Genomic DNA, 18,426 nt, shown 5'->3' on the forward strand with positions numbered 1-18,426 from the left:
GCTCCAGGTGGGTGAAGATTTCCCTTTAGGACCAATGGAAACGCTGCCTACCCGGGGCACCAGGCCATGCAAAACGAACTTGACCATTTTCATGCTGTTGTAATGCAACCAACCAGCAAGTGATAAACATCAGAGACCAGTGAAACATATGCAACAGCCTTGAGCTCCCACAGTCTACCACCATTAACAGCAAAACAACTCCATTTATCCAGCAGCCTCTCTGTCATTCAGCGTTTTATCCCCAGATGAGACACTGTCAGTCGCTGTCTCTAACGAAAAACAAACCCAACCGTCGGGGATCTCGCTAAAATGAATTGGGTAAGAATCAAAAAGGTAGGATGAATGGAATTTTGATATCAGTGCTCAGCATTAGGAGCTATTTATATTACCGCACTGCTGCGTTCCCTCACCCCGGTGTTGGGGCGGGCTAATTCCTTGTCTTTATGGAAGAGGAAGGGATAATAAGACCCCCTGTGGAGGATGCGGGATCCTTTTAGCTGCAGATAGTGTGGCGTCAACTCTACTAGCCTCGTATCTTCACAGGGGCAGCCAGACTAATTTGAGGGAATTAAAGAAGCCCCCTCAGTGACAAACACGTGGAACACCCAAGCATAGAGCACACTGGCACAGTAGACCAGGAGACAGGGCTACACGGATTGGATTGTAATGACAATGGCACACAAAGTGAAAGACAAAAGCGCACATTGGTTACAGTAGGGGACTTTGGCAAAGGCAAGGATTTACATTGCGCTTGTGCTAATCTTAAAATTGGGGGATCTGGGTGAGGTGTGTAGTTGGATGTGTGTTGCTGCCCATCTGCCAGTGTCACTCCTGCCCTCCCTCCGTGTGAATAACCTATGGACTGAGATTGTGGTGGTTCTGCGGGCTCGTACCACGCTGATAACAGTTAACTTTACTCCCTCGCTAATGTGGTGTGATGCAAGCTCTTCCAAGCATGTTGCAGAGGGCGGAGAGACGCGTCACGCGTCACCGGCCACGGACAGACAGGTTACCGATACAGAGGGGAGAATCACAGAAGGGTTCGCCAGACTCTGAGCAAGTCAGAGAGAGTTGGCTGGTAACCCCTTGGGATAATTGTCATGGCCATCATCATCACCATCCTAATTATAGAGGCCAATAATGTCATTCTGATATCAGTCACTACTTTCAAGCCTGTCATCTATGTCATGCTTCTGGTTGTCACCGTCAACAGCCAAATAATTACCATCATCACAGTCGTCATGACCGTCACCGCCATATGAAAACTCCATTAATAAAGTTGTTTTCATCAGCTCCATCGTCATCCGTGCACCCTCGATTTTGCCTAATGCATATTCACCCGCAGCTAGAGTAAAAGCAAAATAATATGATCTCTCGTTTTCATTAAAATGAACAACTAATTATACCTTTGTAAAACCGTTAGTGTAGCGCTCCTTGTCTCTAATGGATTGTACGCCAACACAGCATGACATATTAGTAATGGCTAGTGACGAATGCAGTAGCTCTCGACAGTGTTATCTCATGCTTTTATTCCACTGGAAGAGGAGGACATTTGTGTAAGTGCTAATTGTGTGGTGGCTGATAAAATGGAGAATACAGTACATACCGGCGGGATGAGAGATTAAGAATAACAGAGGGTATAAAAGTAATGTATCTTTCCTTTCTGCAATCGCTGTAGGCGGTCATGGTAAAAGGGCACATTTATGCAATTAGAGTCTGCATGTACCGTACCGCATGCAAGAGACCCTGCTGACAATGCATTTAGCTATCCTTGCTTCACGATACAGGGAGGAAACTTTATTTGCATGCCATTAAGCTGTGTAAACACATCAGACCCTGAATTAGGTGATGCACAACGCCATTTAAGCATAGCAAATATTCTCTTAATATATAACTAATATCACTTTACGGCTTACAGTACTCCTCATCTCCATGTACTCGTTTTCTGCTTACTATGCAGTTACCATTGCATACACTACTAATCTGTCTGTTCTTTTTGTGATCAAATGTTTTTTATTGTTTTTAGTAAGGTACACAAAACAGGTACACATGGACAAAGAAGTGACAAGATGGTACAACACAGACAGTTCCCGTCCCACCCCCCACCCACAGGACTAGTAGTTCACAATAGCTATCTTTTTACAGTCATACGCTGATGAAAGAGCAGTAATGTTTCTTTCACTCGGCCCATGCGTACGTGCTACAGACATTTCCACGTTTACAATGTCCATGAATGACAGGAGCCACTGCTGTCTGTTTAAAGAATGAGTAGCCTGCCAATGCGAGGCTATCGTCTTCTTGGCCGCTGTTAATCCAGCCAGCCAAATACGTCGCTGTCTGACAGATAAGGTCTAAAGTAGTATCATCAATTAACAATAACATAGATGGTGAACATGGTACATTTCTACACATTATGCCAGAGAGACAGGATGAAACACAACTCCAGAAACGGAAAACCTCCGGACATTACCAAACCATATGGAAAATAAATCGTGCCAGGAGCCCCCTGAGGGCACAGTGAGCAGGTTGGGGGAATGTCTAGCTTTAACCTTCAATAGTTTGCATGGTGTACAGTGATTTCTATGGGCAGAACTTGTGTCTGTTCTGTCCTCTTCACGTTACAGTATGATCTGACTGAAATGCCTTAGTCAAGATCTTGATCATCGCTGTCCACTTTAATGATTCAGGAGGAAACTACAAAAAAACAAAAAAAGACTCAATCAAATATGAGTGAGAATTAAGAACTTCATGTGTAAATGCAGCGCAATACGTAATTCAAACTCCAAAGTCACGATACAAAAGAAAGAGCCATCATACAATGCAGCATATGGAGTCTAACAGTCCAAGATGTACTCTTAAGGAGTCTACCGTTACTCCTTAAGGTCCAAGGATCTTATGTTATTTTCAGAGATGGACTGGCTCTGGCAGCTAAAACTCCATCTAAACGCGAATCCATTCTCAATTGCGATGCGGTTCTAGAAATATAAAGCCCTTTACTTTCATGTCACATCAAAATCATTTCACAAATGCAAAATATGCGCATGCTCTACACTGTTTTAAATAGCTTCATCACAGTTGAAGCCAGCAGTATTTTTCAGTGACACCACGTTTCTGACGGCCTTCTTCCGTTGCACACAAGTGTTCGGAGCCCGCAAGATTGCTAATTAGCACAGGTGGTCCCTCGGTCTTCCGTAAACAAGCGCTGTAACATGGAGACATGGCCGTGTGGGAACATTAACCCTATAAAGCTGTGTATTCATTTAACCTTTTGTTTTTTGAAAATGATTTCTCGCTGATATGAAAGATGAGGTCCTTATGCTTCCAAAACCGTACCGCAAGTGACGCAGGTTAACGTTCTGACTGAGATTTAACAACCCCCCCACTACAAAAAACGCCTTCGTCCAATGACTTAGTGATAACTAGCAAACTTCCGTACATCGCTGTGTTCTGTATATATGACCTTATTTTAGCGCCCCAAACATGTCATACTTCCAGGTCAACTGTAATCTGAATACCATTGTAAAGCACAATCAAGCAAAATCAAATGATCAGACTTTCATGCTGCCCGTCTCTACATGATTGAAGAAGGTCATTGAGCTCCGTTGCCTTCTGAGCTACTGAGTGATAGTGAAAGGGGGAGATATGTCGTGTGGGGAAACAACTTTTTTCACCCGACTTGTCAAACTTATCACCTCTAAAATGTAAATTAAACACTCTAAAGAGTTTATATAATGTGTCATTACATACCTATTGAAGGTTTGTGTCGAATTTGAATAGAGTTTTTAGGGCGGCGCTAAAGTTATCTGCACAAGTAAACTGCTGCTGTCGCGGCTTTTGAGAGTCATGGTGACTCGCAGTGATGACGCGAAAAATGTACTATCGATTGAATTAACTATTGATGAACTAACGAGGAATGAACTTTACACTCATCATTACACTCACCACTATTCGTTTCTTGTTTTTAAACCCCCTGGTGGAAAGAGGCTGTACGGCACACAACGAGTTGCATTATGCACGCCGTACGTAACGTCGTGAGACGTCACATTTTCTCGAATACTACTGGTCCATTACCATGTCAATCAACGCATTTAATGTGCATATTCTTGCACCATCTTGTACTTGAATGACCTCTAACCTTGTGTTCTTCTTCTTCTTCCTTTGGCTTTCTGGCCGAGTAAACGCTGTGTTGCGTATTGCTGCCTTTCACAGGTTGGAGTGCGGATTGCACATTTTGTTCTCCCCCACAGTTGGCACACAGTAGTTTCTCCATCCCAACCCTCTGACTATGCCTTCTTGCCATTGCCATTGAGTCTACGTCTCACCCAAACGGCAGGCTCACAAACACTAGGAATAATCAATTTAATCCACCTCTACACTCAACGCTATATGCGCTATAAAACGCTATATGCTACACTCAACGATCACTTCTTTGAGCGGTGCTTTGCACTGGAGAGCAAAACACGCCACAGGTTGAGCCCCGAGCAGCGTGACTCAAAGCGCCCGCTTCCTCTGAGCGGTAGATACTCAAAAAATATCGAAACAATTCCATTTCCCGACACTTTCACAGATGTAACCATTCCCAGTTTGTCCTTTACCCAGCTTGACACAACATATGGGTTGGCCAAAAAGCAGGAATTCACTCTTTCCAAAACTCTCACTCCAACCGGTCCAAAATAATCTCTGGTAGGATTCTCAGGGCAAACGTTAGAGGTCTCCACGACACCTGTCGCCGCAGGTAGGCCCAATGCTTTCTCAAAGCGCTCGCCACTGCCGACCAACTCCATTTCAAAAGCCTCAAGATTCTCAGGAGAGCAAGAAGACCTAAAAGGTAAGATAACTTGGATTGCATACAGGCGACATAGGTATGTAGTCAAGTGACAAACCTCTGAATTTAGTAGCACCATTATGCCATCGCGTCATCACACTCCCTCCAAAAGGCCTCTAACCTTATCACATGACATGAGTCAATTATAGGAAGGAAAATATCTGACCACTAGGGGGCAAGAAGCCACAGAAACATCTAACTGGAAACATGACAGTGGCCATGTGACCACCCTTGGTTGAAGTCAGGACCTGATCTTTGCAGCACCTGTGTCACACTGCGTCTAGTAGTTCTGGCAGTTAATACAGTTCTACTCTTCCCCAGTGTTTGATTGTGTGTGTGTGTGTGTGTGTGTGTGTGGGGGGTGTGGGGGGGGGGGGGGGGGGAGTGTGTGAGAGAGAGAGAGAGAGTCACAGAAGGTCTTTGTTGTGTGCCACACACACACACACACTCTCTCACAGGAACACACACCCATCCCCACACACACACACACACACACACACACACACACACACACACACACACACACACACACACACAATTGTCCAGAGCACCTGCTTCCCTCTGTCGGGTCCTCAGGTGGCAGACAGGGCTAGTTCAGCCCACTTACACTGATGACCATCTGGCTTAGGCTATATAAGTGGCCCATCAGTTAACACATGGCAGAGAGACTCCCTGCTAGGCTGCCCTCAACCCATGGTACACACTCCTGCCACCACTCAGAGTCTTATGATTTGCATGTTCACCAGACAGAACCTAGTTTCCCCAAAACTAAATCCTTCCAGCCATCTCAAACTGCCCATACATTTTAGCAGAGTCCCAAGATGGAGGCCATTTCGCTCTGATTGTTTCCAAACATACAATACGTTGAGACATAACTGTAAAATGGCAGATTCAACTCGCAATGAAAAGCAAACCTACAGTAGGAGCCGCTCGGACACATAGAACACAATGACAGTATACATCTCTCTGTGGCCGTGTTGCGGATCGATAGATGTGATAAATGTGGGATAAATATGGCACTTGCCACGCTTCCTCAAATCTGCCCGATTACTTTAAGTGGCTCTGAGTTGAAGGGGGGGGGGGTCAGAACACTTAATGCCTTTCAGAGAAATCCCAGTCATCCACAATCACTAAGGAGCTTAGCTACAGGCTTTGAGAAGAAGCACCCCAAAGCACCCAGAAACACCCCAAGAGCCTATAGGAATTGATCTACTATCAGCGGACATTGGCTTACTATAATTGAGTATTTCAGGAATTAAATCTGCTTGGAAAACTTCCTAAAGTCATTGTGAGACATGATTTGGGCGAAGACAAGTGGACAAAGTCAGTTTAAAAGTTTTTTTGTTTTTGTTTTACTTCACAGTGCAGGCTTGAGTGCTCCAAAGAAATTAGTATTTCAATCAAACTGTTTCTGTGATGGATTTGCACTTAAAAGAGCAGGAGCATACTTTACTAATGCTTCTTATAGCATTCCTGCTAACCAAATTAATGTAATGCTTAGTTTGATGTAAATTGCTAAATGAGTCTTGCAGTTCTTCCAAACAAATTAGAATCTCTATTTGATGCACCATGAACAACAGCATCCAATAGATAATAGTATTAATCTATGATACAAAGTACATTGTTTGAAAATCCCATGGAGGATAATTGGATGGGTTGTGCGTGTCTGTGTGAGTGTGAAAGAGTGCGTGAGAGAGAGAGCAAGAAAGAGAGAGAGAAAGCATGTGACTGGGTGTGTGTGTGTGCTCATGAGAAAGAAAGAGCATGTGACTGTCACGCCTTGACCATAGAGAGCCCTTGTTTCTCTATGGTGTAGTAGGTCAGGGCGTGACTAGGGGGTGTTCTAGTTTAAAATGTATATGTTGGTGTTTTGGTATGGTTCCCAATTAGAGGCAGCTGGTAATCGTTGGCTCTCATTGGGGATCATATTAAAGTAGCTATTTTTCCCACCTGTGTTGGTGGGATATTGTTTTGTGTTTGTGCATGTGCACCACATACTCACGTTTCGTTGTTCGTTTATTGATATATTTTGTTTTGCAAAGTTTCACTTTGGAATAAAGATGTGGAACTCTACACACGCTGTGCCTTGGTCCCGTTTTTACGACAACCGTGACAGAATATCCCACTACACAAGGACCAAGCAGCATGCCATGGAGGAGAAGGTGTTTTGGACATGGGAGGAAATCATGGGAGGACATGAGACCCTTCCTTGGCGGGAGTCGCCAGGGACCACGGCCACAGAAACCCCAATAATTTATTTTTTTTTGGGGGGGGGGCACATGGAGCTGGCGGTCGAGCAGCGGAGAGTGCCAGAGCCTGTTTGGGAGTAGGAGGAGGAATTTGATGAAAGATTCCGGAGAGAGGTGGTAGCGATGAGAATGTTGCAGCACAGGCGTGCTGAAGAGCATGACACCAGTCCGGTGCCATCTGCACCGGTTTCACGCATCTGACCTCCAGTGCGCCTCCCCAGTCCGGTACATCCTGTGCCAGCTCCCCGCACTAGCCCTGAAGTGCGTGTCACCAGTCCGGTGCCACCTGTGCCGGCTCCACGCACCAGGTCTCCAGTGCGTCTCCCCAGTCTGGCACGTCCTGTGCCAGCTCCCCGCACTCTCCTTGAAGTGCGTGTCACCAGTCCGGTGCCACCTGTACCGGCTCCATGCATCAGGACTCCAATGCGCCTCCCCAGTCTGGTATGTCCTGTGCCTCCTCCCCATACTCGCATTGAAGTGCGTGTCACCAGTCCGGTGCCACCTGTACAGGCTCCACGCACTAGGCCTCCAGTGCGCATTCACAATCCAGAGCTTCCGGTGACAGTCCCCAGTCCAGAGCTTCCGGCGACGGTTCCCAGTCCAGAGCTCCCGGCGACGGTTCACAGTCCAGAGCTCCCGGCGACGGTTCACAGTCCAACACTCCCGACGAGAGTTCAAAGTCCAGAGCTCCAGGTGGCGGTTCCCGGTCCAGAGCTCCCGGCGACAGTTCCCGGTTCAGAGCTCCCGGCGACAGTACCCGGTCCAGAGCTCCCGGCGACGTTTCACGGTCCGGAACCTTCAACAACGTTTCGCGGTCCGGAACCTCCCGCGGCAGTCCGCGTTCCGGAACCTCCAGCGATGATCAGTGGTCCGGAACCTCCAGCGACGGTCAACGGTCCGGAGCTTCCAGGCAAGGCGTCCAGTCCTGTTCCAGGGCAGGAGCCTTCCTCTGCGCCGGTGGCCAGTCCAGACACGGCGTCCAATCCCGCTCCAAGGCCAGAGCCTTCCTCTGCGCCGGTGCCCAGTCCAGGCACGGGGTCCAGTCCCGCTCCAGGGCAGGAGCCTTCCTCTGCGCCGGTGGCCAGTCCAGACACGGCGTCCAATCCCGCTCCAAGGCCAGAGCCTTCCTCTGCGCCGGTGCCCAGTCCAGGCACGGGGTCCAGTCCCGCTCCAGGGCAGGAGCCTTCCTCTGCGCCGGTGCCCAGTCCAGGCACGGCGTTCAGCCCAGCTCCAGGGCCGGAGCCTTCCTCTGCGCCGGTGCGCAGTCCAGGCACGGCGTCCAGCCCAGCTCCATGGCCGGAGCCTTCTTCTGGGCCGATGCCTAGTCCAGGCACGGCGTCCAGCCCAGCTCCATGGCCGGAGCCTTCTTCTGCGCCGGTGCCCAGTCCAGGCACGGCATTCAGCCCGGCGCCATGGTCGGATCTGAGGTCTGGGGGGGGGCCACGACCCGCACTGGAGCCGCCACCGACACTAGTCACCCCCCCAACCCCCCCATTTGGTTTCAGGTTTAGCGGCCAGAGTCCGCACCTTTGGGGGGGGGGTACTGTCACGCCTTGACCATAGAGAGCCCTTGGTTCTCTATGGTGTAGTAGGTCAGGGCACGACTAGGGGGTGTTCTAGTTTAAAACGTATATCTTGGTGTTTTGGTATGGTTCCCAATTAGAGGCAGCTGGTAATCGTTGCCTCTAATTGGGGATCATATTAAAGTAGCTATTTTTCCCACCTGTGTTGGTGGGATATTGTTTTGTGTTTGTGCATGTGCACCACGTAGTCACGTTTCGTTGTTTGTTTATTGATATATTTTGTTTTGCGAAGTTTCACTTTGGAATAAAGATGTGGAACTACACACACTGCGCCTTGGTCCCGTTCTTACGACAACCGTGACAGTGACTGTGCGTGTGTGTGTGTGCATGTGTGCGTGCGTTTGTGCATGTGTGTGTGAATTTGATATTTGCGTTCAGATGATGGACTGTTCATGAAGACACCGAACAGTGTTCATATTACCACACGGTAATGACAAACGCATGGCCTTTGCCCATCATTTCCGGCGCATCAACTCGATCCATCCTCCTCATTCAATGACGTAGCCACCTCCGTTATGATATCCATCAATAGGTAACTCAACAGCATCTCTGTCACATTCTGCTGCATTCACTCCTTTATAAAAAAGAGTGACCTGTTGTCGGCGATTTAAATCACTAACTGGGCCAGCGCCTCCCTCCCTCGTTATCACTACGGCTGTTGCATGTCTGTCTGCTTAATTAATCTAAACACTCTCTGGGATGGAGGAGATGGGGGGGGGGGGGGGCGTGTCAACGCCCATAATTAAAAAATGATCTGGGCCTTGGGGAGGATGATGAAAACTCTGAGCAAGATGCCAAAGACCAGCACATCAGTATGGGTCTGGGGAGGTGACAGGGCCTTTCGCTGAGCACAGCTAGATTTGGACCAGAGGAGGAGAGAATGGAAAAAGTACCGCGGTAACTATGCAGTACAAAAGGGCCTCTCTCACGCCCATGTAACTAGCTAGAGCGAAGTGACTCTTTTGAACTGTGGCGCTTGATAACATTCATTCTTTTTCATGGGTTGAGTATAATTGGCAGTCATTGAAGCAGGTATTTGGTACTTGTGTGAATGCCCAGTTGGTGTTAGGGGGTGTAATCCAATTAGTTAATACTAAGTGAATCATTGAATTCGAGGACAATGGCCTAATGATTAGCTAAGTGCGTAATGCCATTTGTGTGTACACACATATTAGTAGAGAATTACAAACAAATTAAATAAGGAAGGCCGTAAGTGAACTAACAACTGGCAAGACTCAGCAGAAGAGTTAGGGAGAAACACACGGCTTACATATTCTCCCATTGATCGATAAAACATACCGTGACTAGGGTTACAAAGCTACCAGTAACTTACCAAAGTTACCCGATATCTTCGGTAATTTTGGCAATCTATTGTAAGTTTGGTAATTTATAGTTCCATAACTTTGTGTCCATAATTATCCATGAGTTTCTAGTAGATAGACCATATGGTTCAAAAGGAAATAATTCATTTTACCCTCCTGTTGTGTAGTGTTGAATTGGACCGATTTACAAGTTTGCTCTATGAAAAATGTAGTTCATTTAATCTGATTGTCATAATGTTCCATGACTTTGTCCACACAGGGCATCTGAACACATAAAATACATTTTGATGATTTTCAATACATTTTGGGTGTTTTATTTAGGTTTTGTACACCTGTGGTGTTCCCGGTCAAAAATGACCGGTCATTAGAAATGAATGGGTGAGACTGCAATTAGTGAATAAAATTGAGTTCAGGCACATGCCCATTAATCAGATGGACACTTCCTCTCCCAGACCCTCCACATGCATGTGTGATTGAACACGCACGCACACCTCACTTCCCTTCTTGGCTTCCATGGCAACCCCCATGGGAACCTTTCCCCAATAGAATCATTCCACCACGAGAACCACACCTGTTGGCATTCTCATAAACAATCGCAACATTGTTTCAATAATATATAGAACTTTTCTCACAGCCCTGGTTTATAAAGCTTTTTTGAGGCCTTGCTCACCATTCATTCTGTGGCAGCACAATGACAAAACCATATACTGTATGTGAGGCTATTGATCCTATCTTTGATAATGACACTGGTGAGGAGGAGAGAGGCCAGGAAACTGACAGTTTCATCTGAGTATTTGTTATAGTCAAAAAAATGCCAAATCAACAATGGCATTGTTTTTAATTCCCTCTGCAACTATTGACAACCTGCCACCAGTTTGATGCCAAAACATTGACAACAAATACGTATTGACATAGTAAAATAAATAAAAGTGTGTAAAAAAGAATAATATAAAGGTTATTTCATGCTGAAACCCTCATATTAAACCCCAACGGTATTCAAAATTCACGGTTTATATTTAGGATAATATTTTAGAGCGTTTGTCCAGAGATAAATACAGACACCTGTAATAATCTTACGTACCCAAAAAGGCCGCTAGATGTCTTGTGATATATTACATCGATTCTTTGAAAGATACAAAAATGCTGGTAGTTTACTGGTAAACCTCAAAAGTTTCCATAAATATATCCTACATTTGCAACCCTAAGAATGACACAACATTCCTTCTTTAAACTTAAGTTCAGGATAAAATTGGATCATACCAGAGCTGAAACAGGAATACCAGTGTGTGGTTTTAGGGTTATGGGTCATCCGACCACATAGTACATACCCTGCAGCATTCCAGCAAGGAGACGTCCTCTCATCCCATCAATCATTCACGGTGGGGGAGTCACTAGCTTGGAGGGGAAGACTATCTATCTAGGCTAGTCTCTTCTCCATGCTATATCCCGGTTCACACATTAACCATCTGCCAATCACCTCTGACGGAGTGCAGCTTCCAGAACTACTATATGGAGCCTAATGACATACTGTACTTCCTCGTCTTCATGCATGGCCTTGGCTAAGTTCATATTATCACATGAGATAAAGGTCTGGCTTCAAATTGAAAACATCCTCTATCACCCACATCAGAATTCAAAGGAATCGGTCCATAATTCCGGCTCATTTCATGTTGATTTTAAACACTTTATCCTCAGCAGTCTAGTCTAACTTGTTGTAATATCTTTTCAGAGAGGGGTCTGTTATTTAATTTCCAGCATAGGGATAGTCAGGTAAGTCAGTTGATTTGATTGATATGCAGCCGGAGTAGCACGCATGTATACATTAAGGGAGCAGAGTTTTTTGGGGGGGGCGGAGATGAGACACCCAGATGGGTTCATGTCTGGTGTTTCTGGTAGGGGATAAAGCCAATCGGCCCCTTGCTGCCCTTTCCAACAGAGGCACACGTGAGGAGAATCCACTGAGATGGATAAACCAGGAAAAAAGGGGGACATCACCGGATTCTAAGAGGCCAGTCATAGAAAATGGGAGCAACGAAGAAGAAGGAACACTTAAAAGAAAAAGGCTAAGCTTAGAGATTTAGAGTCAGACGTTGCATGGTAGTTAGTAGAGCAGTGTGTACGCGCGTGTGTGTGTCAGAGAGAGAGAGAGTGTGTGTCTGCGCACTTGTATGCCCGTGTCTCTGAGTATAAGTGTAGTGCACATGGTAATGTGCAGCTGAGCATGTTATGTGTGATATCACAAACACCAGTCGAAAGCTTCAGCACTCTGTACGCATACAAATGAGATATCACATGTGATGGCAGCCTATCAGAATCCCCACCTTCTTTTTCCTGCTGTACATAACTTAAATGCCGTCACGGCGTATAACCTTGAAGAAAGCGTTGAAATGGGCAGGTAGACGAGGAAGAACAGGTTGGGATATTCATCTGTCCCACACCAACCTTCAACTCAACGCCTGGTTTCATTTGTACTGGCAAGCCTTAAAACCAACACTTTTAGAGATTAATAATAGAGATTTCATTTACTTTTAAATTGATTTTTGTGTTTTGACTCAATCTTCGACAGTCTATTTATACAAGGCGCGTTTGTCTTACTGTTTATGTTACAGTTGTTGGCATCTGATAACAACAAAACATTATTATGTTGCCATTCTTTGTTGAAGTAGGCTATCAAAAGACAGGCAACAACATTGTCTTTCTTGGATCCCTATTCGAGATCTCCACACGAGATCCGATCTTACATACTATGTGGACTGGATGAGTCAACTTTTAAGCTTTAAAGCACTGGCCAGTTTGGAGGTTAGTTCCAACACTGAGGACCGCAATGTAAAGAGTGGTTAACAAAAAGAACAAGGTAGACCGGCTTGTTCCCTCAGCCAAAACCTACATAATTAGCCTTTTGTCTATCAGCCCATCTCTGTACAGGCGATACGCTGCACCATCATGCACAGTGAGACAACTACTTTGATGGTATACCCATTGCTCAGGAGAAGCTGTGTACAGCAATGTAATGCTCTTCTGTTTGATTCTATTTTGATCTCACAAGGCAATGCTGTGAACACGTCATTGTGCCCTCTTTGCAGGGGGCCTTCAAGTACAACACCAAAAGGAAATTACCTGTCACGTTTGAAAATAGGATGAGCTTGTTGGCAACCGAGTCTTATCAAAACCATAATTTGGGGAATTCACTTATGCAATGCTCCGTTTTGCTTCACGCATCATACTTTGCCAAGCCTTTGTTTAGAAGAATCCCTAATGTTTAGTGTTTTCATTTGTTCTGACTATATATAGTCCTTATAAGGACTGTCTGAGAGATATCGCAGGTACACTTCAAGTGGGCAAATGGTTGCATACCAATGATCTCGCTGGGCAAAGACGTCAATTCAACATCTATTCCATGTTGCTTCCACGTCATTTCATTGAAATGACGTGGAAACAACGATGACTGAACCAGTGTGTGCCCAATGGGATGGCTTTGTCTCTCCCAAAAAACATAAGTCCAGCTGGGTCCCATTGTTTCCTGGTGACACCCCGCATGGATACACTATCAATGCCATCGACGGGTACCGCCCAAGTGACTGTGCCAGCATATATACAGTGGAACCCAATGGTCCTCACAGCCGGCCCCAGGTGCTTCTGATATAAACTATAAATCACTTCCTACTTCAGAGGAATGGTAGGGGCCATGTCCCAATACTGTCAGATGGCTTCCTTTAATAGTAAAAAAAAATCTGGCCGCTGATGTGAAAAAGAGGGCATTGATTTACACTGTATCAAATGCATTTGTCAACTCATTTCAGATCCACGGACATGAAGGAAAGGACTATCAAGCCCTATTGGGCACTATTGGGCCAAAATGACTTTTTTTACGTTTTTTTTTTACAGAAATGGCTAAAATGATCAAGGACACATTTTGAGTAGGAGCTGGAACAGACCAAAGCGTACATAGCAGCTAATTTGCAAAGGGCCAAATCAGCAGAAGGGTACCGGCAGACATTTCCATAGCGCTAATGCGTAGCGAGCTGGCAGGCTGGACCATTCGTTTGGTCGACCCAGTTCCTGTGGGCATTATACTGATTCGCTCGTCATAATTTTTGGGCTGCGGCGTGTTGTGTACTGGGACCTGGCAGTGGCTGTTACGCCATTCCTCTGCACAGCTTTTGAAAAATGTCTATAAATTACAGCTTCGGGGTGTTGTTGCTAGCTTGAGCTCCTCGCCTCTGAAACATGTCCCTTATGCACATTCTTCTCTTCTTCCAAATCAATATGGGAGACAGAGGCTGAATTTAAGCAAGCTTTGCTGCCCTAGAGTCGAACAAAACCTCTGATTCATCTAAAACAAAGAAATATGTTTTTTTATGATGAGTTGTTTAAGAAATGTACTGTACTGTACTTGCTTTGTTTGTGTGGGTGTGTGTTTGTATTAGTGTATTGAATGCCTTTGAGTGTACTATGTGCTCATACCCTTCAGTGGGTGTGTAGACAAGTGCAAGATACATACTGTAATATGCTAGGTTTACATAACTGTGTGTGTGTGTGTGTGTGTGTGCGCAATGTGTGTGTGGGCTCACTGCTTGCCCACACCAAATAAACAAATCAGTCAACTAGTCAATGAGAAAAAAGAATCAGGGAGCCAGGTTTAAGTCCTTAGTACTAGATAAATTCACCTACAGTAACATCTCTCCTGTCCATTCAGTTAATTTGCTGCCGTGTTCATTCGTTTAGGCTCCCCACACTATCTGCTGAGACTGATGCTTCTGTGCTCTGATGCACTCTGTCTATAAACTGTGTACCTGCTCTAAAACTATCCACAATCAAAACTGTGTCTCTCTGTGCACAATGCTCCTCTACGTGTTCAGCATTCAAAATCATCCCTCCAACTCCGCGTGGTAACAGACACCGCTTGGGGAATACGTTTCCCTTGAAACAAAGATTGAAAAGTTCTCTCTTTCTCTCACTGTTGGCTGTGCATTTTCCACAGTGGGACAGACCTGCCTACCTTCAGTCACTAAGAGTTGCCACCAGAATCTCGGTGTGGACGCCCTAAATGAGATCCTAAATCAATTTTCTCCCTTTGTGACTGCTGTCATTGATCAGAGAAGAACAAAAAAGTTGCCTGCATACAGCGCTGGGCCAGGCCCTGTAAGAAGACGTGAGGAGACTTGAATGAAAACCAATCCTTTTTGAGGACCAAAATAATGAATGAGCGAACAGAACGATCCATCAGCATCTATCAGAGCGATACAAACTCTACAAATTGATATAAATTGATGTTGGACCTGGCATATGCCATGACGGAAGCATCAAAACAAAAAATAATTACCTTGGAACAAGAACAAAGGAGAGAAATAATATATAACAAAAGAAGAGAGGAAACATTTTCTCAAAGCAAATGAAAAAGTGTCCTTGTTTATCTCGATTAGTTATTACCACCTATTTATCATCTCATTATAATGACATACATTTGTCCAAGATGAAATGTTTCTGGTGTTCTTATGATTGCTACTGATAGACATCTTGTAATTTTACATCTGTGAGTCAAAATGGTATTTAATCATAAAACCTCATTAATACAACAACAAAAAACTGTTCAAAGTTATTAACTCATTCTAACCAAGAGACTGAAGCTATTTCCCCTCTTCATTTCCCCATCACCCCTGTTTAGATCCCTATCCCTCCTCACCTGTAGATGAGTGTGTCATCCAGGGAACTGTTGTACTGGACCTGGTACATCCTGATCCCAGGAACGTGGTTCTGATATGGCCATTTGATCAGCACTGAGCTAGCTGTCAGCTCCACCATCAGCACCCTTCCCTCCTGGTTCCTCCGTGTGTCGTTGCCCGTGGTTGAGGTGGACTTGGCCGAGGTGAGGATGTCTGAAGGACCAGGGTCGGGCTCCCGTAGCCGGTTGGTGCTGTTGGCCAGGTGAGGGAGGAGGTTGACCACCAGCTCCACCTGGCCCGTGGACTCCCCCGCCGCGTTGGAGGCAATGCAGGTGAAGGTTCCAGAGTCCTTTAGGGAGGTGATGTTGATGTCCAGGCTGCCGTTGCTGAAGGTGACAGTCCGTGACGTGTTGGAGATCAGACGGCCCTCGGGGGAAATCCAGTGAATCTCTGGGTCCGGGTCTCCATTGGCCTTGCACTTCAGACTGGTAGGCTGGCCCTCCATGGTGAAGGTCTTGGCAGACTTCCTGGTCATGACCGGAGGCTCACAGATGAACTCCTCCTCGGGGATGGTCCAGAAGTACTTGGCTGTGAGGTCTGGAGGAGAGGCGCAGGTCTCCAGATCGTCTTCTCTGGTCAGCCTCCTCAGCCACAGCAGCTCACAGTTACAGTGGAGCGGGTTCCCACCAAAACTCATCACCAATGACGACTGAGGAGATCCTTTGGCTTTAGCGTAGACAGGGATGCGCAGAAAAAGTGGATCCGGTGGGATCTTCTTAAGCTTATTGGACGTCATGTCCAGACGCGCCAGCTTGTGCAGGTTGGTGAAGATCCCTTGGGGCACGTGCTCTATAAGGTTATGGTCCATGTTAAGGGTGTTGACATTGGTTAGACGACCTATCGTCTCCCAGGGGATGTCCACCAGGTTGTTGTAGGACAGGTCCAGGTCTTCCAGGGTTCCTGTGAAGTCGTCAAAGGCGTGGGGAGAGATATTGTGCAGCTGGTTGTTGGCCAAGATCAGGTGCCTAAGGTTGGTGAGCCCCCGAAAGTGGTCATCCCTGATCACACTCAGCCGGTTGCTGTCCAGGTGCAGCGCCCGCAGCCGCTTTAGGTCCTCGAAGGTGTAAGGCATGATCTGGCTTATGGTGTTGCGGGACAACGTCAGATGGATCAAACTAGTCATGTTGGCAAAGTCCCGCCTCCTTATGGCTGTGATATAGTTCTCAGTGAGCCGCAGCTCCACGGTGCGCCGGTCGATGACGGTGGGCACGAAGAGAAGGCCCGTCTTAGCGCAGAGGATGGCCAGCGAGGGGGACAGGTTCTGGCACATGCAGCGCTTGGGGCACAGCTGCCCCCTGGTGGAGACGGCCAGCATCAACAAGGAGAAGATCAGCCGGTCCATCCTCCCTCCGGCTTTCTGGGAAACTGCAAGGCAAAGGAGAGAGGCACTGGTCAGGACATGTCAGGACGTGAGACGCCAGGTGGGGAATTCACTAGGTGAATCAAGATGCATATCTATGCGTTTAGCTATCAAAGTGGTAAAACTGAGATTAAATATCTCTATCAGTCACGATCAGGATGCAAAACAACAGTGTTTGAAGTACATTCAGGTGATTAAAGCCAGTAAATGCATTTCAATGAATGTGCAATAGCTTGAATTAAATGTTTAGCACAGACTGAGGCATAAGGTTGATGTGATGTTTCAAGAGAGCCAATTTTCTTAACAGCTTGTATCTTATTTTGCTCCTCATAGGAACTTCTTTAAGATGTTAGGGAATTATACACGTCGTGCTAATACGCCCAATGAAGAGATAAGGACAAATAGTAGGTTTGTGTAATTATAGCTTAGCAAATCATTTAACTCAACATGCAATCCCTGGACAAAGTTAGTTGGCTGCACAGTTTAATAAGGGGTTTATCACAGTGGGTCTACCTTCTGTGGATTCTCTAAAAGCCAGTCTTTTAAATAGCTACATACATCTCCAATATGAGTGAAAACAGAAATGTATCCTTATAGAAGACGCCAACTGGCAATGCATATACAATTGTAGCAAAAGCACGCAGTCATCCACCCACACACTTACGAACACATTATTTTTATATCCTCTCTAAAAAACACACACATGCAAACACAGAAACACACAGTGTCTCATATCTACCCTGCTTCCAGGTATGGCAGATACTGGTTTTTCTTTAAAATAAAGATCGGTAGTCCTATCACAAATAGAAAAATATCTGAGGTAGCGGGACAGATTTGAAGTGCTATGAACTGACTATGGCCGAGATATAGATATATATATATATATCCTCTCTCTCTCTCTCGCGCGCGCGCGCGTATGAAGCATATCCATGAAATGGTACTTTAATATTTTTATCGTGGTAATTCCTTGTTCATGCCGAAGTACCTTAAACACACACGCTCTATCTGTACTGACGACAGCATTTCTGCGGTTACAGTTTTCAGCTTTACAACTTAATACACCAGGATCTGCATGGGATTTGTCATAGGCCATTAAATAGGCCTTTTGTTTCCCGTCTGTGCTGTTAATTCAATAAAAACCAGGGAATGGAATTGGTATGGAGATGTATGAGGTTACTGTATGGCTTCTCTCATGCGACGAAGTGGCCATCAGCCACGCAGCGTCAACAGAAACAGAGCAGCTGCCCATATGCATCTCATTTCACCGACCCATTTCACAGCTGTACCTTGGATTACGGGGCTAACGCTATGATGAATACCAAACGAAAGTAAAGCCACGGAAGCCACGTTGGAAGCCTTTTTTT

General features: G+C 45.9%; 1 protein-coding gene across 4 annotated transcripts in view; it reads right to left on the reverse strand.

Annotated features, from left to right (window-relative positions):
- zgc:172282 (leucine-rich repeat and fibronectin type III domain-containing protein 1-like protein) overlaps window positions 1-18,426 on the reverse strand; it is a 112,326-nt gene that overhangs the window by 25,477 nt on the left and 68,423 nt on the right. For all 4 annotated transcript variants that reach the window (XM_029714586.1, XM_029714587.1, XM_029714588.1 and 1 more), the window contains exon 3: window positions 15,663-17,067. In XM_029714586.1, coding sequence (XP_029570446.1) covers window positions 15,663-17,044 — 1,382 coding nt within the window. In that variant the 5' untranslated portion in view covers window positions 17,045-17,067. The remainder of the gene's footprint in view (window positions 1-15,662; window positions 17,068-18,426) is intronic.

This window comes from Salmo trutta, chromosome 26 (assembly GCF_901001165.1).
Source record: "Salmo trutta chromosome 26, fSalTru1.1, whole genome shotgun sequence".
NCBI classification, from domain to species: domain Eukaryota; kingdom Metazoa; phylum Chordata; class Actinopteri; order Salmoniformes; family Salmonidae; genus Salmo; species Salmo trutta.